The 24,541-nt window shown below is 37.1% G+C and overlaps 1 protein-coding gene across 1 annotated transcript in view; it reads left to right on the top strand.

Annotated features, from left to right (window-relative positions):
• Positions 1 to 24,290, top strand: part of LOC121727288 — a 63,005-nt gene extending 38,715 nt beyond the window's left edge. Inside the window, exons 3-6 of the mRNA XM_042115023.1 lie at positions 4,376 to 4,495; positions 22,677 to 22,791; positions 23,513 to 23,675; positions 23,954 to 24,290. Coding sequence (XP_041970957.1) covers positions 4,376 to 4,495; positions 22,677 to 22,791; positions 23,513 to 23,675; positions 23,954 to 24,086 — 531 coding nt within the window. The 3' untranslated portion in view covers positions 24,087 to 24,290. The remainder of the gene's footprint in view (positions 1 to 4,375; positions 4,496 to 22,676; positions 22,792 to 23,512; positions 23,676 to 23,953) is intronic.
• The last annotated feature ends 251 nt before the right edge of the window (positions 24,291 to 24,541 follow it).

Raw genomic sequence — 24,541 nt, 5'->3', positions numbered from 1 at the left:
TCCGATGTCGCCACAATATCAATTTTCCGATATTTTTCATCGCTGTAGATATTATTCAAAGTAAAGAATCAACAGATCGATAGATCAAACAGTGAAATGAAACAAGAATAGTTATTTTTCGATCGGGCGTATATTGCCTCAAGAAAGTGTCTTCGAAATTGTAATTTCTTCTGAGAAACGATAAGAATAGTTTCGGGGATGATGAATAAATTCGTTATTCATGAGGAACAAAGTAACATTGTCGTTAAAGTGGCAAAAATTTTTTTTTTAAGAAATCGACTTCAAGGTCCATAATATATTCTCCTAATTGACGGCTCTACGGAAAAATGTAGTCAAAATAGGTTTATTATTTAATGAAACTTATAAAGATAATTTTACTAACATAATTTATAAGCCGTTACTAACAAATGAGTCTATGTAACTTGATTTAATAAACTATTTCAATTTCAATTTACAAGAATATTATATTTACGAGATATTATATCCTTCTATTTTTGTAAAAAAATCATTAGAAATGAAATGAATAATAATGTTACGTGCTAGGGTTCGAGGATTTGGAGAGAATGACCTGCTGACTCTCTTGAAGACTTTATTAACACTGCACTAAGCAGTAGGTCACACTAAGTCCAAAACACTGAGCACTATCACTGTCCTAAGTCGTACTCGTAGCCAAATTGCAGGTTTCACTGGTTTACTCACTATTGATCACTTGTTTTCACTCCGAAGTTGCCTTGAAGATCGCTCAGACGAAACTGAATTGCCGGGCGTCTACCTGCGGCTTTTTATATGGGTCGAGACAAGTTTGAGAACATTCTGGATCGACCCAATTCGCGTAAACAAGTGTGCGATGTTTCTAGAGAATACTCGTAGGTATACCTAGCGCCATCTAGTATCGAGTAGGCGATTTATGTTGCCTGTGTTTTGGGAAGTTTCTCTGGTCCAACGCTAGATGGCACCACGAGTGCGTAACAATAATAATAATACATATACATAAGCTTTGTGGCTCAGTGGGTGAGCGCGTTGGTAGCTCTAGCCGGGGGTCACGGGTTCGAATCCCGCCGAAGGAACAAAAAGTTTTCAAAGTTCCCGGGTCATGGATGTGTATTAAATATGTGTATCATATAATAAAAATCTTAAATATTATATAACATATATTATGTACTATAGTATAAAAAGTAGGTATTAAATATTTCCGTTGTCTGGTACCTGTAACACAAGTCTTTCAGATACTTAGCACGGGGCCAGACTGACGTGGTGTGAAGCGTCATAGATATTATTATTATTATACATCTAAAGTTATCTATACTAATCTATACTAATATTATTATCTATACTAATATTATAAAGCGAAAGAGTTTGTTTGTTTGTTTGTTTGTTTGCACGCGCTAATCTCAGGAACTGCAGCAGGAAATTATTTCAGTGTTAGATAGCCCATTTATCGAAGAAGGCTATAGGCTAAAGAAAAGAGGAAAATGTGGAAAAATGTGTAAAATTATTCTAAAGGGCTTATCTTACGAACTACTGGAGCAATTTTTATGTTCAAGGCACAAATAAAATGTAAACTTAATATTTAACAACAAGAAGTAGTTATAACAATATTGTCTACGGATTATGCACATAAATAATTATAACTCACCAATTTTCAGCACAAAGCAAAACAATTCAATGTTTTTCTACAATCAAATTGAAGGCTCAGTAAATTGTATGCCGTATGGTTGTTTTTCACTACAATCTTCGCCCTGGGTAAACAAATCTAGGGCGCCTGCGTGAACTTCGTACCTGGTACCGGCTAACTTTTCTCCATTTGAATAATGCATTTTACTTTTACTGTTGGTAATAAATATAAAATTCTCGTCTTAAATATTCGTTAGGCCCGAGAATAGGTCTATATGTAGGTACTATTTGGCAAAACAACGTTTGCCATGTCAGCTAGTTTAACAATAGATGTTTCATCTAATTATCTACCTAATCTTCAAACTTTATATTTATTTATATTTAAAGGTCTTATATTTAAAGATCATTCGATGATTGCCATCATAATCGCGCATTCGACGTCTCGATACATCTTCCATTTTTGCCAACATTAGACGCATCTCCTCTCCTCATTTAAGAATCGCCTGTATTTGCAGGCAAAGTGGAAAGACCACATAATACTTATCAATCCTTGAAATCATTTCGTAAAGCCTAGTTAAATATTAACACAATCCCAACACCTTACTTAAACTTAAAAACTTCATTTATTATTTGGCTAACTCTATTATTCATAGCTCCGTATAAAAAGGGAATTCGGTGTACAAATTCAAGCGAATTTTTGAAGGAATCAGAATATTTAATATTTAATGTAAGTGCCTTATCACAGTGGCGATTAGCGAGCGATTTGAAAGCGACGCGACTGCGCAGCGCACACGCCGCGATTGCGTGGCATGCACGTCGCGACAGCGTGGCGTGGATGCCATTTTGTACACTCGTCTACACAGATTATTATTATACAGTGTGTAACAAAAATAAGTGATAATACTTTAGGGTGTGTACGTGTTCCTTGTTGAAAGTTCACTGTGAAAGTAGCAGCGCTGAAAGACGAAATTTTTTTTTCACTTTTGTATGGGCAAGGGCCCGAGCGTCACGAGTTTCCCCATACAAAAGTGAAAAAAAAATTGGTCTTTCAGCGCTGCTACTTTCACAGTGAACTCTCTACAAGGAACATGTACACACCCTAAAGTTTTATTACTTATTTTTGTTACACCCTGTATATAGTAGAGTCTACTATATATATATATATATATATATATATATATATATATATATATATATATATATATATATATATATATATATATATCTAGGAAGTGACGTCAGAATCCATTTTGCTGCTGAGTGTCCAAAACGCCGAAGGCAAGCTGCGTGCACGCCGCGCAATCGCGGCGTCATCGCGTCGCTTACAAATCGCTCGCTAATCACCAGTGTGATAAGGCCCCAAGAGTTAAATTCGGGTCTTTGTGTGTGTTATCTGTGTACTATCGGAGAAATTGAATCATAGGCATTTGGTAGACCTACTCAAGTTGGTCGGACATCAAGCCCAACTGATATATATCACGTCTATCATTAACTTGACATAACCGACCAAATAATTGAATGTATATAGTTCCACCATCTGCCTATGAATAAATTTCATCGATGGTATGTAGAATGCTTATTTATGGTTTGTAATGATGTGAATGCGTGCAGGCGTTGAAGTGTTGTACGCAATTAAATATTTTTACTTCAATACCCATTTTTTTCTCAAAGCTGCGTACTTACCAATTCATATAATATTCACGCTTCATACAATGTCATATTATCTTTGACAGCTATAAATAATGTAATATTTAAGTGATGTGAAACAAAGGCGTGGGAGTAAATTGTCGAAATTCGAATTCGCAGAATATATTTTATAAAGGGTTGTGAATAAAGTCCTACTACATATCCATCCATACTTTCATATCCACACTAATATTATAAATGCGAAAGTGTGCCTGTCTATCTGTCCGTCTGTCTGTCTGTCTGTCTGTCTGTCTGTCTGTCTGTCTGCCTGTTACCTCTTCGCGCCTAAACCACAAAACCGATTTTGCTGAAATTTGGTATGGAGATACTTTGAGTCCCGGGAAAGGACATAGGATACTTTTTGTCCCGGGAAAATGTACGGTTCCCGCGCGATGTACGAGTTTTGGCGCAATGGAGTTGCGGGCATCATCTAGTATAAGTAGGTAAGGTACTTATTCTATATTATTTATACTATACTATCCATACTAATTACTAATTTTTACTAATTACTAATAAACTACTTAAATTAATAATTTTATAAATGTGAATATGAAAGTGTGTCTGTCTGTGTGTTACCTCTTCACGCCCAAACCACTGAACCGATTTTGCTGAAATTTGGCATGGAGATATTTCAAGTCCCGGGAAAGGACATAGGATACTTTTTGTCCCGGAAAAATATACGGTCCCCACGCGATAAATTTTTAACAGAATATATTGTTTCAATATTTGAATGTAACTGAACAAGATATTAATGCACTCAATAAAAGCTGTTACGAGAATTTTTAATTATTATGAATTCTTTTTATTCAAAGAATCATGAAACTTCCGTCCCAACGGTTTTTGAAATGAAATGGAAATATTTATTTCTAAGTAGGTTAACATAGTTAACACTTATAGAATGTCGACTTGTCTACATGAGGCCTACCACTGGTTCGGGAACTACCCCGCCGAGAAGAACCGGCGTAAGAAACTCGCACGGGCTTTTACTATTTTAAGGTGACCCAATACAGAAAAGTGTATCAGTAAAATAAAAGCCAACTTGAGGTTGCTTCAAAAATTCTGACTTTATTTTCAGGCTGCTCTATCACATCGTAAAGAATCTGCCGCACCTCTCACGGCAGAGCGAGAAGGCAACATCCTCGGTCGTGCTCTCACATATCCCCTAGCTTTGGTCTTGCGACTCCGAGTATTGCAGGTAACATAAATAATATTATGTCTGAACTAACGTTAAAATATTATGTTCCAACAGCCAAGATGCTGTTTGAAGATTAAGTTTGAGATTTAACTTTGAGTCAACTTTGACTTGATCATTGTAATCTGAAAGTGGTATCACAAAATCATAATATTACTTATAGTAGAATAACGAGAATAACTCTGGTGTTTTAAATACTAAAAGCACAGATTACTAAGGGTGGGTTGCACCAACTTACTTTAACTATAAGAGAGACCGCACATTAGACACACGACAGTTTTTAGACAGACTATCGCATAATAAAAAGTACTAGACGCGCACATTTGAAACAAAACGTCTCATAGACAAAGTTGTCTAATGCGTACAAGAACTGCCCGGCGACAAGTCTGACTAATGACTGTCGGCTTCTAAAACTGTCTAGCGGTGTACCTAGTCTGATCCAAGCGTTCTCTACTGATTAATATACAATTATTGTATGCGTTGCGTTGTCGTAGACAAAACAGTTTCATCATGGTATGCGCCGCGTGGTAGACACTTCACTCAACTGTTTCTCTTTAATCGTAAAGCTGACTCGTCTATGAGAAACAAGTTTGTCTAAAAACTGTCGTGTCTCAAATGTGTGGTCGCCCTAACTTTAACTATAACAAAATGTCAAATGAACTGACAAATCTCTAGTTAAAGTCTATCATGGACGCCATGTTTGAAGAAAAATACAGCTTTTCTTGTTTTTCATCTTCATTGCATGCTTTTAGGCATGCAAGGCATTATACAAGCTTTCATGAAAATTGTTTGTCCGTTTGTCTACTGGTCGGTCAACAGTGTCGGTGAGCCAAGCTCATTTCGCGAGACCCATGCAATGCTCCTTAAACAAACAATTATTACAATAATTTCAAACATCTTATAAACTCAAAACTCAAACTCAAACTCAAAATTTTTTATTCAGAATATTTTTTTTCAAATATTCTCTGAACGTCGGGGCCACACAGATGCCTACCACCGGTTCGGGAACTAACCCGGCGAGAAGAACCGGCGTAAGAAACTCGCACGGGGCCATCTTTTTCTAAAAAGATGGAAAATTACAAAAAATATATTATAAAATAACAGTGGCATTATGACTAAATAAAATACAACGAATGTACAATTATTATAGATATTATAATGAAACAGCTCTGCAGGGGGCGACCTTATTCCCATGGTGTACTATCATTCATGAAATCAGTAACTTTATAGTACGCTTTGGTACACAAACGTTCTTTAACAACTTTTTTAAATCTATTAATTGAGAGATTTTGAACGCTTTCTGGGATCTTATTATAAAGGCGTATACATTGACCTTTAAAAGAATTTTTGACTTTAGTAAGTCTAGTCACCGGAATTTCAAGCTTATGTTTATTACGAGTATTTCTCCCATGGGTATCACATTTTTTCGTGAATTGATATATATTCTTTTTAACATATAATACATTTGATAGGACATATTGAGAAGCAACAGTTAAGATTCCAGTTTCCTTAAATTTTTCTCTAAGTGAAGTATTACGGGCCAACTTGTAGATTGCCCGCACAGCTCGCTTCTGCAGCACAAAAATTGTATTTATATCTGCAGCATTGCCCCACAGCAAAATGCCGTAGGACATAATACTATGAAAGTAACTAAAATACACTAGACGTGCTGTTGTTTCATCTGAAAATTGTCTAATCTTACTTACTGCATATGCTGCTGAACTGAGTCTGTCGGCCAACCCAGCAATATGAGGACCCCACTGAAGCTTGGAGTCTAGTGTAATACCTAAAAATACAGTTGTATCCACTAGCTCCATAACATCACCATTTAAAAGCACATTGGTTTCCGTTTGCCTTACATTGGGCAATTTGAATTTAATACATTTTGTTTTTTTACTATTAAGTAAAAGATTATTAACACTAAACCAATGTACAATCTTTGAGAGAGCATTATTTACTTCGTCATAACACGCATTAAGCCGTTTGATATTGAATGTAAGAGATGTATCATCAGCAAATAATACTATCCCATGTTTATCTTTAATTAAGAATGGCAGGTCATTTATATAAATAAGAAACAGGAAGGGTCCTAATATCCCTGTGGGACCCAAATTTCAATTTTTGCACCAGCAGATTTTTTACCATTTATCTCAACCCTCTGAGTTCTATTTGACAAGTACGATTTTAGGAGGGCGAGTGCTGTGCCTTTTATGCCATAGTGACAGAGTTTCCTGACCAATGTTTTGTGTTGCACGCAATCAAAGGCCTTTGAGAGATCGCAAAAAACTCCTAGAGCATCCTGCGACGTCTCCCAGGCATTAAAAATACTACTGATCAATTCAACGCCTGCGTCTGTAGTAGACCGTCCCTTTGTAAATCCAAATTGTTTATTATGTAAAATATTATTTATATTAAAGTGCGTTAGTAATTGATTCAGTATTATCTTTTCATAAATTTTACTCAATGTCGGTAAAATAGATATAGGTCGGAAATTAGACGAGTCCAACTTACTACCAGATTTAAAAAGAGGTAAAACTTTACTGTGTTTCATTAGATCAGGAAATACGCCACTTTTTATACAATCATTAAATATAGTCGCTAAGTAGGGCGCGATAACATCGATTATAGATTTAATAACTTTCATTGATAGGCCCCACAAATCAGTAGTGTTCTTAATATTTAGTAAATTGATAGTTTTTAAAATGTCTTCAGGACCTACTTCTTTAAATCTAAAGTCGATATCACATTCATTTACATTTTCTTTAAGTAACAATATAGCATCATTAGGAGAGTCCTTTAGGTTACTTGTAATTGAAACTGGAATGTCAGCGAAAAATTTCTCAAAAGCAGTCGCAACATCATTGTCGGAAGTTATATTTTTGTTATCTATATTTAATTTAAAATCTGAGTTGTGACTGGCGACTCTTCCAGTTTCACTTGCTATTATTTGCCACGTTGTCTTTACTTTATTTTTTGAATTCTTAATTTTATTTCTAATGTGAATAGATTTGGCAGCCCTGCAGACTTGTTCAAATATTTTTGAATATAATCTTACATAGTTTATAAAGTGTTCACTTTGATTTATAGTTCTTTCATTATAAAGGTCATACAGTTTTAATCTGCTTTTCATAATACCTGGTGTAGCCCATTCACTAAATTTACTCTTATTGTTTTTTCCAACTGTCTTAGAGGTGAAGGTAGTATCAAAATGGTTTTTAATTAATTTGAAAAGATTACCAAATGTCATATCTGGACTACTATGATATTCTAAATTTCCAATCTTAGATATAATTTCACCCCTAAACTTCTCAATACGTTTATCATTAATTGGAATACAAGTACTTTTGTTTTTACATACTTTTTTGAAATTCTTGTTCATGGGGAAAATAGCTCGTTGTCCACAGTGATCAGAGCTTAGTATGTTTAAGACTTCTTTCTTTAAGGAGTCTATATTGGTAAAAATATTATCAATGCATGTAGCAGAGTTGCCACTAATCCTTGTGGGTTCATAAAACAAATTTGTCAAATTATATGATCTTAACAAAGAAGTGAATCTAACAGTGGTTGAATTATTGTCTAAAATATTTATATTAAAATCACCACAAAGTAAAATGTGTTTGTTAGATGCACTTATTTTTGTTAATAAAATCTCCATGTCCTTTTCAAATATATCATATAATCCTAGTGGAGGCCTGTATACACATATAATAATAAAGTTTCCCACCTCTACGCAGGCTATTTCAGTTGTTCGTTCTGTAGAGAGGCTCACTAAGTCCTTACGTTCTTTATATTTTAAATTCTTGTTAATTAGTATGAGTGAACCACCTCTTATGGCTTTTTCTCTGCAGGAAGAACTTGCCAGCTGGTGCATACTATAATTTAACATTATTTCATTTTTCTTGAACCAATGTTCAGTAATACATAAGATATCTACATTATTGTTATTTAAAAATAAATCAATTTCTAGTTCCTTATTTGACATTCCTTGTATATTTTGATGCACCAGCGTAAGTGAACTAAGTTTACTATTTTGAATTAGATCTACAGTGCTAGAGACATCCTCTGTTGTCTTATAGTCTAATTTAAATTATTTTTATTTGGAACATATTCCAAGCTGTCATTAGATGTCATATCATTATGACCAAACTGCTCAACAGAAGCAGTTATCGTCCTACTAGCCAAGTTCTTGGCTGAATTTAAAAATAAAAAATTGAATAGCGTACTTGCTATAAGTCGTGTGTGTGTTATGTCCCCTAAGTTCCCCGCCAGGGATTTGGGAATAGAATAGGGATGATGCGATATTTTTATTTTTGTTTATTTTAAAGAACTCCGTGTAGAATAGACCACAAGTATATTTTAACGTTGTTAGTGGCGGCCGAAAAGGAAGATCTTCAGACCGAGCGAGATAGCATGCTCGGTCAGGCCGAAGCCCACTGACGTCATTTCAGACGTTGTATATATATCTTGCCGTTCTCCGAAACTTCGATAGCGCGATGCAGGAATGTTAGGCGAATTGTGGGTACCGCCACATAACTCCCCCCCGAAGACCTGTGGTATTCTTCGATGCGCTTGTGTTGTCAGGTGTGGGCCGAAGCTACGCGTGCAATGACCAGGAGAGGGACCCCGTGCTCTGCTTGTTGACCGGTCGTTGTAGCCTATGGCTGCCCCGTTCAAGCCAGACACGGGTTCGACAGGCGCAGACGTCCAACGCGGCTTATGGTCGAGGTGACCCGGTTATGCTTGATGTCTGCTGACGTGGTGCGGAGGGGCGGGGAGTGTTGATGATGATTGATGTCCAGAAGGATGCGTGTTCTTGTCGGTGGTCACCAATTTAACGTTGTTAGTGGTGGCCGAAAAGGAAGATCTTCCGACCGAGCGAGATGGCATGCTCAATCAGGCCGAAGCCCACTGATGTCATTTCAGACGTTGTATATATCTTGCCGTTCTCCGAAACTTCGATAGCGCGATGCAGGAATGTTAGGCGAATTGTGGGTACACTACCGCCACAATATTAAAAAAATTAAAACACTGGAATTTGCTGCAAAAATGCGGACGTCACTACTGTTTGACAATAATTATTGACAACCCCACGGCCCACGATCGTATCTCTCAAAATGTCATGTGCCCCGCATTCCATTTAGCGTTAAAACGATCAAAACGCTCAAAATGGTGGCATTTTGATTGGTGTTTTAAAATTCAGTTCCGTTTCAAGTTGCTTTTAATTCGTAATTTTTGTAGAGAACAATATTTTATAAAATATTAACCTTGCAGTGGCCCTTCTTTTATATTTTTTTAACATTTTAATAGCAAATTTTTCATAAATTTTATATTAAATTACGAAAGTCATATGTCGGTTTTATAAAAGGATTTTTCTAAGGTAATATTTTATGTTTTTATAAAAGGGTCTGACGGTAATAATCATAAACTTCCGTAACATTGGGCTTAAAAACGACAGTTAAAAGTCGTAAACGTAGTTGGCAGAATTTTACTGTAAATTACATTGAAACGTTTGACCCGGCAAACGTTGTTTTGGGGCATGAAAAATAGATGTTTGCCGAATATTTACAGACCAACAAAATTTAAGCACCTATACAGGGTGTAACAAAAATAAGTGATAATACTTTAGGGTGTGTATGTGTTCCTTATGGAGAGTTCACTGTGCAAGTAGCAGCGCTGAAAGACCTAATTTTTTTTTCACTTTTGTATGGCCAAGCGCCCGAACGTCACGAGTTTCCCCATACAAAAGTGAAAAAAAAATTGTCTTTCAGCGCTGCTACTTTCACAGTGAACTCTCTATAAGGAACACTTACTCACCCTAAAGTATTATCACTAATTTTTGTTACACTCTGTATAACACTACCTATAGAATTGATCCAAACTAATAATATTATAAATGCGAAAGTGTGTCTGCCTGGCTGTTACCTCTTCACGCCCAAACCGCTGAAAATAGTATAAGCTTTGCCGTTTAAAAATACATAATCGAATTCTATTTTAATGGATAGCCCTAGGCTATTCCATCCCAGTAACTCAGTTATTATCTTTGGCGCTTGCAAACTTACTAATTAATATGATCTAGTGAAAACTTCTTGAGCTAATAATATTCTTTTTAAGGAACAGTTTTATTATACTTCGCAATTTAATACTTAATTAAATTATATCGTTTTCCTCGGTGTACAATTTTTACTAATTAAAACGCCCCGAAGACTTTGAGTTCCGTAGAAAATTATCTCGAAGTTGTTTTTATATTTCCCCGAGAAAGTTGTTTAACGTAATTAGAGGAAGCAAAGCTGGAGTTCAAACATGAAATATACCTACTTATTTATAAAACACTAGAGGTTTCGCGCGGCTTCGCCCGCGTAAATTAGATAATATTTCACAGAAAAATTAGTCCACAAAAAAAGCCTATGATCCTTCACGTGTTCTACTTCTTACCTGATCCAAATAACAGAAAAAATTCTCTAGTAGTTCGTGAGATAAGCCCTTTCAAATAATTTCGCCCGTTTTTTACATATTTTCCTCTATTTCTTCGCTCCTGTTAGTCTTAGCGTGATAAAATATAGCCGATAGCCTTCCTCAATAAATGGACTGAAAACACTGAAAGAATTTTTCAAATCGGACCAGTAGTTCCTGAGATGAGCGCGTTCAAACAAACAAACAAACAAACAAACAAACAAACAAACTAACTAACAAACTCTTCCGCTTTATAATATTATATTAGTATAGAATTGCTAAAAATTAGGAGGTAATTTTGAAGTAACGAAGAAAGTAAGCGGCCCTTAGGGCTTAGGCCTTATGTCGGCACTACATATTATAGATTATAGGCGAACGCGTTGGCCGACGCGTTGGCCGGTGCGCTAGCCCAATGTGTAGAACGGGCGTTCGCCCGTTGGCGGTAGGTATTTCGCCCGTTCTACACATTGGGCCAGCGCGCCGGCCAACGCGTCGACCAACGCGTTCGCCTATATTATATTATGTAGTGCCGACTTTATACGATCAATATTGTGAAATATATTATCACGTATTATGCAATATTATTTGCCGTCTAGGATTGATATTGAACGCGCCCGTCTTTCAATCTTATTGTCAAATAAATTGTTCAGTGATAGTTATTATTGCACAATAAAATTGATCGTCTAGAGGCCCACTAAAAGCCTTTCCTAAAATACATTTGAAGTTGTGGGCGGATGCTCAAACAGTTAAGGAAAACATTCAGAGATATTTGAAGGATTTGTAAAGACTGATAACTTGATAATACATGAGGACTGGTAGAGTATAGAGTAATGTAGGGTTGTTCAAGCTACGAGGGCTGGATGAAAAGTAACTAGCCTTTGCTATTTAAAATGTTAAAATAAAAAAAATATGTAGGTCATTAATTTTAAATTCGTGTCTCTGGGCATGCTCTGGGAGGCTCTGGGCCACCTGTGTTCTAAATTTGAATTTGGTGGCGTGAAAAAATTTGAAAATCATCAACTGTTTTGAATATGGATAAAATTGAATACAAAGAGAATGTCATATACTACATTGAATAAAGAACGGTGATAAAGTTGTCTCATATGAAGGGGATAAAGGGGAGAGATATATAATTATGATAAATCAAAAAATGTTTTGAGTGAATCTGCTTCTTCTTATGCCATAGTTATAAAAAACTGGGTAGCTGAGTTTAAACGCGGTCGTATATGTGTCAAAGATGAAGCCCCCCTGGACGTCCAAAAAACGTCACAACACCGGAAATGGTCGTGAAAGTACATGTTATGGTTTTAGCAGACCGACGATTGAAGTTATCTGAAATAGCACACACTTATAGGTATCTCAGAAGGACGGATACAGCATATCCTAAGTGAGGAATTAAATATGAAAAAGGCACGATCAAAAAATAATTAAATAAAGTCAATGAATTAAAGTATCATTTGCTGCCCCACCCACCTTATTCGCCTATACTAGCGCCATCAGACTTCTATTTATTAGATAATAAATAGAAGTCTGATAGCTTAGGGAAGAGAAGCTTCTATAAGCTACAGAAAGCCACAAATAATGAAGTCATAGCCGCTGTAGAGTATTTTGAAAAAAATCATATATCACACATGATAGTGATGGTTTCAATGGCCTTTGGTGTATTCAAGCATAATGTACTAATTACTTAACGTGCAAAGCTATGTCCAGGTTGTACGGGCGCGGCTTTATGTTCCATTCCCTCACATGTCACATAACCTTGACATTTTCTAATTGTTAACATTTACTAGAGCTTAGAGTACTGGGCGTTCCCGTGACTTTGTTCACAGGTTTTTTTTATGAAAAAAATAAGGAGGCAAACGAGCAAACGGGTCACCTGCTGGAAAGCAACTTCCGTTGCCCATGGACACTCGCAGCATCAGAAGAGCTGCAGGTGCGTTGCCGGCCTTTTAAGAGGGACTAGGGTAATAGAGGAGGGTAGGGAAGGGAAGGGAATAGGGTAGGAGATTGGGCCTCCGGTAAACTCACTCACTCGGCGAAACACAGCGCAAGCGCTGTTTCACGCCGGTTTTCTGTGAGAACGTGGTATTTATCCGGTCGAGCCGGTCCATTCGCGCCGAAGCATGGCTCTCCCACGTATAGATTACTACAGTACAGTACAATAAACGTTACTAAAAATGCCGACTTGTACAAAATGGCATTTTTAGGGTTCAGTAGTCAATAAGGAACCCTTATAGTTTCGATCTGTCCGTCCGTCTGTCTGTCCGCTTGCTCAGAGAGACGGACCTATAAAGCTGTAAATTGTAATTCAGCATGAATACACAATACACATATTGAAAGTGCCGACGAAATCCATACTAATACTAATATTATAAATGCGAAAGTGTGTCTGTCTGTCTGTCTGTCTGTTACCTCTTCACGCCCAAACCGCTGAACCGATTTTGCTGAAACTTGGTATGGAGATACTTTGAGACCCGGGAAAGGACATAGGATACTTTTTATCCCGGAAAAATGTACGGTTCCTGCGCGATAAACTGATTTTGGCGCAACGGAGTTGCGGGCGTCATCTAGTGGTATATAAAATCTTAAAAAAATAACACATCAAGCAGGGATGATTTTTTTTTTCGCGCCCACCCCACAGTTTGGGGTGTCGTTGGATAGGTTTTTTAAAAATATTACGAGTATTCGTAGATAATTTTCCGTTTTAGGGATCCATTTGTGAAATATGAAGTTTTAAAGTGGAAAAAATCGTTAGAGTCTAGTGTCCCCCCTTCTACCAGCTAAACAGTTGCTTCTAGAAATGTGAAAAAATTCACGAGAGTAGGAATTTTGCTGAATTTAAAAGGAAAACTATCACGGCTAAGAAGACTGTAAGTTATTGAGTAATAGTCGATCAACTAAAAATTTATTAGGCGAAGAATAAAGGAACTTTTCGTTCAAAGTCCTTTGAACTTAACTGAGACGATGTTGTTAGTAGTGTAAAACACGTTATAAATGTCCTGTCATAGACCAATCAAAAATTTGCGGTACTACAGAACCCTATATTGCGCGTGGCCCGACAAGCACTTGGCCGGTTTTATTTTATAAGCATCATTGTTATCATCGTCGCGAATATTTTGTAAAATCACTTACATTATACATATTATGACATAACGCAGTGTTCCAACCTGTGGTCCATGGACCACTGGTATATGTATGAGGCTCCGTGACTGAAAATGGTTGAGAAACACTGACATAACCTATGCTTACGTAGTAATAATACTCTGGACTGCATTGTCTTACGCAAATCATTCATCGTCATAATGTGTAACTGAATTTAAAATAAGTACTTTTTGTGAAATAAAATTATAATAACTTAATTGATGAAGTTATATAAGGAAGAAACAAATAGACTGTAATGAATGTAAAGCCAGCTCCTTCACAAACAACTGTGCAGCGAAAACAGGAAATTAAGACTCGCGCACAAAGTTTAATCAATGTAGACCGAAGCGGCGTCAAGAGTTTGTCACATTTTAATTTGAGCCCCCGCAGGCTGCAGACATTACATCCGAAATTTCTGATCAGAAACAGTTGAACGTCCGCGCTGTCTCTTACATTTTGTACTGAGCCGAGTGAGCTCGAACTCGCCGGAAGGATATTTCGGATAGTGTCCGGGGTGGCGGTCCGGCAAAATTCAACTGTTTCTGATTAGTCGGCCGTTAGTTTGATCGAAAGCCTAATCTGCGGGACTAAAATGGTCGCTTTGGAGAATCATAATAATAAGCCATTTTTCTGAACAAAGTCCTATGTTTGACATTTCTGCATGGCCATTAAAAACATAATTTGTTAGTGGAGTTATGATCCAAGTGACTTGTATGCCACTTGGACAACTTCACCAGTGATTTGGACTCGGTAGAGAAGTAATCCATGTTCATTGTTGACACTTGGACCACTTCACAATAAATTTTATTACGAAGAGGAGGATGTGCTACCAAGTGTGGAAGGTGATGAAAGTGATTAGATATAAGATATAGGTCGTTTTTAATCAATAATAAAGTAATTTTCATAAGTTCTATGATTTCCCTTCTGCAACAGCATTTTTATATTTTATTGTAATAGCAGAAGTGATCTAAGTTCATAAAAATTACAAAAACTTTGAAAATATTGGCTATGACACCACAATTTTCTAATGAAGATTGACTTAGGTTAATATCAATCATAAAACTTATACACCTTGCAACTAATTTAATAAACACTTGTTTATTCAATAAAAACGCGTTTTGATTAATATCTCAAAAGTTACAAAAGGTCACTTGGATTACTTCTGCTCTCAACTAGCCATATATTGAATCATAGTATGAATAATTTTTCTTAAATCGCAAAATGCAAGTCTGTTTGCAATTCATGTCTAGTAATTCGTACCAATTTGACATTTGTCAGTTTGACAGTTTTGACAATTCATTTGCTGAATTGATTGAGAGGAATTGCCAAATGTTACCATTTTAGCCCCGCAGTACGAAGATACATCTTCGTACTGATTAAGCTTCCGATCAAAGGTGCGCACACTAAACGATTTGTATGGGCCGGTAATAATGTACTGAAACCCCAATTTGGTCAAACTATCTATACGTGGGAGAGCCATGCTTCGGCACGAATGAGCCGGCTCGACCGGAGAAATACCACGTTCGAGTCTCACAGAAAACAGCGCTTGCGCTGTGTTTTGCCGAGTGAGTGAGTTTACGGGAGGCCCAACTCCCTTCCCTATCCTCCCCTATTCCCTTCCCTTCCCATCCCTACCTTTCCCTATTACCCTATTCCCTCTTAAAAGGCCGGCAACGCACCTGCAGCTCTTCTGATGCTGCGAGTGTCCATGGGCGACGGAAGTTGCTTTCCATCAGGCAGCATTTTTTTACGAAAGAAGGGGGCAAACGAGCAAACAGGTCATTGCTCGTTTGCCCCCTTCTTTCGTAAAAAAAAACTATCGGTATAAGTACTAGTGCAGTTTCCTATTCATATAATATAATACATTTCTGGATTTAAACTATCCTATATACTTTCCCGGGACTTAAAGTATCTGGGTACCAAACATCAAATTCGGTATAGCGTTTAAGCATCAAGAGGTAACAGACAGACAAACGCTTTCGTATAATTATAATATTACTGTGGATTATACTCCTAGAAGTGTTCGAGTGCATGGAGACCACAATTTGGTAAACGTAGGACTTCCTTCAGCTTCATGGAACGACGATTTGTAAAAGTAAGCGGACAGCGGAGGGATGATTGCTGCCCAAGATCGGGATAGTTGGCTAGTTAGGTGAGGCCTACCTTGTAACATGGACGGCTTATGATGACTCTGCTCCTACTTGTTCCCTCCGTCTACAAAATATTTAAATACTAGAGATGTGCCGATCATGACTTTGGCCGACTAGCCGACTAGCCGATTAGTCGGTTGCAAAGAAGCCGACTAACCGGCCGACTAGTCTGCCAAGCCGATCATGGTTTCGGATGTTTCCGTAACGCTTTTTTACTGCTGTTTCGCGGCGCACACGCCGCCTGCAAACGTGTCGAATCGTTTCAAGTATGTTTACTTCGCGTACGTTACTTTTTTTTTGTTTAGCTATGATCAGTACAGTTGATGGTTTTGATTAAATATTTCATGTATATGAAATCTTAATTTAATAATAAATACTTACTTAATATTATTAAATCGAGAATATAATGTTGTTAAAATTATATTTACAAAAATAATTTCTTTGCTAGCAAGTAATTTCAGAAACACTTCATTTAATTTTAAAATGTGCAACACTGATTGAGTGTCTGAACACATTATAAATAACTAGAGATCGCCCAATGGACGAAATTCGACCTTAGTTTTAACGACAGGACGGACCTATATTTTGTAAAAAAATATTGACTTTATCATTTTTTTTACTCTTGTCTCTGGGACCCAGCTGATCTCAGACTGGCCGTGTAAGCATTGTCTAATTGTATCTCCAATAAAAAAAACTTTGATCCATTTTTTATTTGTCACCTTGTTGTCAACATACTTCAACCATAAATATAATTCGTATGTATAGGCTTGTCACTCAAAAATATGTCATTTTTCCTAGTGTGTGTGTTGTAACTTGTAGTGTGTGTAATGTTTTATTTGTAAAAAAATGTATGATAAAATCATAATTTCATAATAATATTAGCTCGATGCACTCCTTCACCATATAAACTATAACTGTGCAAAATTTCATTCACCTACGTTTCCCCATTTTTCGTCAAAAGGGATATAAAGTTTTTGGCTCACGTATTAATATATAGATAATCAAGGTTTTTTCTTTAATATAATTTCAATAATAGCAAAAAAGTAAAAAGCCGATTAGTCGGCACTTTTTGCCGACTATTCGCCGACTACAAAAGTGGCCGGATAGTCGGCTTTACCGACTAGTCGGCACATCTCTAATAAATACTCATAGGTAGTCTTTCACACACACACACTGTTTTTGGGTATTTTGATTAATTAAGGGCCGCGCTACACCGGAATGGCAGCGCTGAAAGTGCTCGCCTCGCCGCTGCCATTCCGGTGTAGCGCGGCCCTTAATTAATCAAAATACCCAAAAACAGCTGTGCAGTGTGCACATAATCTATACTAACATTGTAAATGCGAAAGTATCTCTGTCTGTCTGTCTGTCTGTCAGTCTCGCTTTCACGCCAAACGCCAAAAGTATATCTGTATGTCTGTCTGTCTGTCTGTCAGTCTCGCTTTCACGCCAAACGCCAAAACTACCGAACCGATTGTAATGAAATTTTGTATACAGATAGTCTAAAGCCTGAGAAAGGACATAGGCTACTTTTTTTACTGGAAAAAAGGGTTGTAAGGGGGTGAAAATGCGTAAATTTGTTCAAATTAAGTTAGTTCCAACAGTTCATAATAGATGGCGCCGTGCGTCTTCTACATCGCGCTGACGCTTGCTCAAAAGTCTTTCTATAAGACGTGGTATCATCTTACATTTAAGTTTCGATTTTTTTCGATTGTTATGTATATTCTACGGTATTAAATAAGTCAGTACTTTATCTGTGCAGTGACGTAACCTTAAATCTATCAATGACAAATAGTTTATGGGTAAAGTTGTGTAATTGGAGGGCTAAATAAGCTTTAAAATTTGACATAAAATATAAAGTTTAATATAAAAAAATGAAATACTTATTGTGTGCACACACATTGGTACGTGGGAGAGCCATGCTTCGGCACGAATGGGCCGGCTCGACCGGAGAAATACCACGTCCTCACAGAAAACCGGCGTGAAACAGCGCTTGCGCTGTGTTTCGCCGAGTGAGTGAGTTTACCGGAGGCCCAATCCCCTACCCTATTCCCTTCCATACCCTCCCCTATTCCCTTCCCTTCCCTACCCTCCCCTATTCCCTTCCCTTCCCTACCCTCCCCTATTACCCTATTCCCTATTAAAAGGCCGGCAACGCACCTGCAGCTCTCTGATGCTGCGAGTGTCCATGGGCGACGGAAGTTGCTTTCCATCAGGTGACCCGTTTGATCGTTTGCCCCCTTATATCATAAAAAAAAAAAAAAAACACTGCACAGCTGTATTGATTTAAGGGGTACCAGGGTTATTTTATAAAAGCTTTTGACACCAATTTTGTTGACATCGCGCGCTATAAACTGAAGTCCACGCGGACGAAGTCACGGGCAACAGCTAGTATTATACATAAAATATGTTTAAGATTTTTGAAATTTTATTTTAATACACATCCAAGACCCAGGAAAATTGAAAACTTTTTGTTCCGCCTGCGGGACTTGAACCCAGGACCCCCGGGATGAGCGCTGGCCACGCGCAATGCGAATTCATTTTCATCGAAATTTTCATGGAAATAAGATATTTTCCCACATCAAAATGTAGCCTATGTCCTTTCTCAGACTCTAGAATAACTGTATACAAAATTTCATTGCAATCGGTTCAGTAGTTTTGGCGTGAAAGCAAGACAGACAGACAGACAGACAGACAGACAGACAGAGATACTTTCACATTTATAATATTAGTATGGATTAAACATCATATTCTAACGTATTAAAAACTATAAACAAAAACATACTAACTAATAAGTATGATTAGTTCTATGTTACAATAAAGTAAAAAATAAAACGCCATCTGTTGAATCGTATTAGAACTAAAATGTTCATTCCATCGATATATTTCTGGATTTTTTATAATATTATACATAAAATATGTTTAAGATTTTTGAAATTTTATTTTAATACACATCCAAGGCCCAGGAAAATTGAAAACTTTTTGTTCCGCCTGCGGGACTCGAACCCAGGACCCCCGGGATGAGCGCTGGCCACGCGCAATGCGAATTCATTTTCATCGAAATTTTCATGGAAATAAGATATTTTCCCACATCAAAATGTAGCCTATGTCCTTTCTCAGACTCTAGAATAACTGTATACAAAATTTCATTGCAATCGGTTCAGTAGTTTTGGCGTGAAAGCAAGACAGACAGACAGACAGACAGACAGACAGACAGAGATACTTTCGCATTTATAATATTAGTATGGATTTTGTAGATTCCCGACGGACTCATATGTAAGGAAGATCACAAATAAACGAGGAAAACCTATACGACGAGGCATGACTTTTTAAAAAGGTTCATAGGTATTCACGCTACCCTTGAATGTTGGGATCGGACGTAATAATTAAAACATGAACGGAATAACTGAGGGCCCGACGACGTTTAGTGGCTTCATGAAAAATTAAAATTTGCGCACTAAATCACACGATGAATATAAATGGGGCCATTTCATAAATATTAACGCACAATATAGAAAACGTTGGACCATTCTCTGCTTATATAATAGACTTAGATTTAACCGCTAGGTTGTTTTGTTCAATAGGTTAAAGGTATTTAAAAACGTACTAACCTTAAAAATTAGTTAAGATACATACTTTAACAGCCTTACTCAGAGACAAAAATATGTAAAATATAATATGAAGATTTTGATATAAGCCCATAATATGACAAACTCTTCATTAAATTGAAAGTTAATCATAATCAAATGTCTATGAGTACGGCAGTGTAGCTATTAGGTATTAAATAAAGCCTTGTTTTTGGCTGCCGTCTACTAAGTTAGATAAGGCAGCAAAGATCTTGTTGTAAAATAATCTAAATGTTTTTAAAAGTTAAAAAAGCATGCATTACGTTCCTTACGGTGACACCGCGTTAAAGTAAAATACCGTGTTGGATATGTTTTAGATTGCTTGTTTTCTATGAGAGGCTGGCCCGGCCTCTCATAGACACAAGCAATGGTACAGCAAAAACAGAAAGCGCGTAGCGACAAAATGGTTTTTGTCGCGTAATTTAAAACTCGTTAATTCGTTAATCGTTAATTAACGAAGTTGACATTTTGATTAACGGATTAACTTTTAAGTTAACTTTTAAAAATATTAACGGACTCGTTAACTTCCGTTAATATGTAGAAGTCCGTTAATCGTTAATCCAATGCCTACTATTTACCGCACGGCACCGCGGCGCGGCGCGAAAACAGATTCAGACAGTAGTAGTATGAAACGACAAGCGCCGGGCGGGCAGCGCGGCGCCGCGGCACGGCAGCAGCGAGTGAATCAAAAACAATACTAGATATATTTTCAGGCGCGTGCGAGTGAGAAGAGATTTGTTTCGTTTTATCATTTCATTACTCAGCGCCGGTGCTAATATAGTGAATAGTGATTTGTTTATTGTTATTATAAATCATTTGCATGTTGACAAAGAAGAGTAATTTAGGTAGGTAGAATACAAAAAAAAAATCAAATCAAAATTGTTTTATTTCTGAATAAATTTAAAATAAATGTTTTCAGAAAGTCCTACATGATGCCTACCACAGGTTCGGGAACTAACCCGGCGAGAAGAACCGGCGTAAGAAACTCGCACGGGGCCCACTTTTTTACCAAAAAAAGTGAGAAAAAAATTAATCTTTTAAAATAAAGTTTACAATTTTGTAACTAAATATTATATCCAATATCCACATACATAATTGTAAGTCCTATAATAATGAAGAAGTAGCCTTGCAAGAAGCCATCCTACTCCCAAGGTGTGTCATACAATAATTATAAAAGTATTTTGTTTTGTCCCTAACCTGTTAAGTTCCAGAACCTAAACCAACAGGTTTTGTATGTACACTAATACAATGATAATATCATTGTGTTAGTGTACATTATTACATACAAAAATAAGTCATAACAAGGTCATATTACACATATTAACGGATTAACGATTAACGTTAACTTGCGTTAATTCGTCCGAAATGCAACGCTTTAACGTTTAACGAAGCTAACTTTTTTTAAACGGATTAACGATTAACGAAGTTTATTATTTGATTAACGGTGCCCAGCTATGAATATAAGCCATGGGCAAATTAAAGTGTATGCTTGAACCAATTTTGGAAGCTTAAATCACTCTCCTCTGTTGGCAAAATAGGAATCCCTTTTTTAACAGATGTCTTTTTGATTGATTGTTCTGTGTTATAAAAATTTACCAATCGTGTTATGCTATGGGTAATTCAAAGATTTTCAAAGAATTTCTTAGGCTTTAGTCATTGCTGAGAAAAATCGATATCGCTATAGCCAAAATATCAAGGCGTCGCCTTAAAATCTTTACTGACTGCACGCACCGCAAGAATCAAAATAACTAAATTAGGATCTAATTTACCTCAAGCTACTAACAAGACATCACCTTACTAACTTGCCGAGTAAAAACCAAATTCCTTGTACTAAATTTGAAACTTTATAATTGAACATTGAAGTCCAAAGACCGGGTAGAAGTTAGAACTAAGTATCAACAAGGGCCATTTGCTTTGAAAACTTCACAACGGTGTCAATCTCGACAAGCTTGCTCAACTATTTTGCATGTAATTAACATTAAATCTACGAAACAAGTCCTAAATACTTTGTAACTTATAAATTATAAGTATACATTAGCTCTTTTTATATATTTTTAGAGTTTCTTTATGCATAAGTACTGCTTTATTTCACTAAAATTGTAAAGAATTTATGATATCTAGATGCCCATAATAATTATTAAACAAAACATAATATTATTAAGTATAAAACATAATAATATAATTGAGCTCATTAACCATATACACAATAAACTTCAATAAAGATAATTTTAGTGCGGAAAACATGCGTTCTGAGATGAAAAATAACAACGTTAAAAATATGAAGATAAATAAGTAGATCATGAGTTTAAGAGAGAGAGAGAGAAAAGGCAAAGTCGACTGTTCTGTCCAACCAGCATACGGATTAACGGATCTACATGGAAATATGCGTTACAAAGATTTTGTGGATTCTCTGGTTTGGCCGCGTTTCCACTGACGCGGAGCTGGGCGGAGAGGAGCGGGGAAGAGCGGTGAAAAGGTGTCAGTGTTTTCACTGAAGTGAAACGGAGTGGAGTGGAATGGAGCGGAGCGGAGCATACTTTTGGAATTGTTTGAACACTGCGCGCGAGTCACGCACCGCCCCGCTCTGCACCGCTGTCCTCCGCTCTGCACCCCAATGCTGGTTGTCCTCCGCACCGCATCGCCTCGCTGTATTTTTATTATGAATATCCTCAGCTCTGCTCCACCCCACGCGTGCTGTTTCCATTGAGGCGGAGCGGAGATTTCAAGCATAGTAATTGGTCCATTCGGGCACCGCTAAGCTCCTCTCCGCCCAGCTCCGCGTCAGTGGATACGCGGCCTAAGTATAGAATATATTTTCAGATCGTATGCGGCATTTCGACGATGGTGATGGGCAGCGTGGCCTTCATAGAGGAACGACAGAAGTTCAACATGGGACTCGGCATCCCCGCCGGCAGCGTCAGCATACTAGCTGCTGGTAAGCAGACAGATTACCAGCAGTCTTAGCATGGCCACAGTAGAAATGCGAAAGAATAGAAACGCTGACAGTTTTTGCGAACAAACTGACGATTTCTTTTGTTAATCCATCACTTAGTCCATTTTATTTTACCGTAATAATAAACCTTTCTATGGTGGCCATGCTAAGCCTGCAGGGGATAATCCACCACACCCGCAACTGCAAAGCCATAACCTGGACATAAGCCAGGATCAGTAGTCAACCAAGATCCTTTCGTTTTGATATGATCTCAAGGATCCAGAGGGATAAGCTAAAACAGTCTTGAGCCCACATCGAATTAAGAAAAATAAATAATTATAGAGTTACAATGATCGATGAAAATTTACATAATAAGTAATAACTAAGTTTCCAAGTATGTCACAACAATTTACATATATTACAAAGATAGATAGATAGGCAAAAATACATACAATATAATATCTACACAATTTACAGAAGGAAGTACCTACATACCTAAATAATATAATTATTTTATTCTTTGTAATTAAATTAAAAGTTTAAAACATGAAACAGTTTGGTCACATTGAAGCACCCATATTAGTTTATTTATCGTACAAGTTAAATACACTTGGCAAAGCAAAAACATACTTGGGAAGAACGAGCAAACCTAACTCAAAGTTTGGAAATGTCTTGGCAGCGTGTGCACATCATTACGAGTTGTGTTAATTGTTAATAATTTTAGCGGTCTCAATTCATACGTCCCGAGGCTGGGGTGTGGCCACGAACAGCGCGACAGCGGGTGCGGTAGCGGGTCTGACGCTGTGGGCGACTTCAGGCTGCCTCCTCATCGCGCTGATCGTTCAATGCTGTCGCACTATTTTGGACCCTCCAGGATTAAATCACGGGTTAGAATTGAGCTAAATTTATTACGACTTTCTAATAAAGTACACCCATCCATTATGAAATAATTATTAGATATTTCTATTTGCGAGTTTGAAACAAAAATACCAGGTATTCCTTAAAGTAACGCTTGAAAACAGAAACGATTATAATATTATAACAGTTAAATTCAACCAAACTCGATTCACATACTGTCTTTTCCACCAGCCAAGTAGTGATAGTGAAAGCCTATGAATAGGAAGAGTAATTTAGCAGAAAGATTAATTTTAAAATCACATTTCAGAGATGGCCCAGCGGAAGAGGATTCTCAGCCATCATCGCGTGACCTCATCGTGATCGGGTGTGTGCAGATCATCCTGGCGATATCGACGCTGCTGAGCGCGGTGGTGTGCGCCCGGATCGACTACACCACATGACATGAGTCCGCGGGCGCGCTCGCTCGCCGCCGAGTCAGCGAAGCGCCCGCTGTCGCTACCGCCGCCAATGTTTCCCCACCCCACGCCGAACGCGAGAAGGGCGGGCGAGTGGCTTGGCTTATATAAACTTTCGTCCATTATATTCACACCCTAATGATGTAACTACCTGGAACAGCAAGTGAAGTTTTGAAAGTGACATTACCATATCAAATATAATATTATGTGTTTGAATTTTCGTGTAAGTTACTTACTTTTTATTGTATTAATCATTAGAACAATTTCTGCTTTCTGTTGATATCTGTTAATATAGATACGTATATTAAATTATACAGATTAATATTCTTGTTAGTTAATTGTTAGGTATAATTTATTAGATAATTGTAAAATAAAGTTTCGCAAATGTATTTAAATGAAATCGCTCTTTTAATTTTGATGTGTAAATATTTGTATAATAA

The sequence above is a fragment of the Aricia agestis genome, chromosome 5 (assembly GCF_905147365.1).
Source record: "Aricia agestis chromosome 5, ilAriAges1.1, whole genome shotgun sequence".
Taxonomy (NCBI): domain Eukaryota; kingdom Metazoa; phylum Arthropoda; class Insecta; order Lepidoptera; family Lycaenidae; genus Aricia; species Aricia agestis.
Note: the sequence above shows the minus strand (reverse complement) of the source record. Positions and strands in the feature narration are given on the sequence as shown.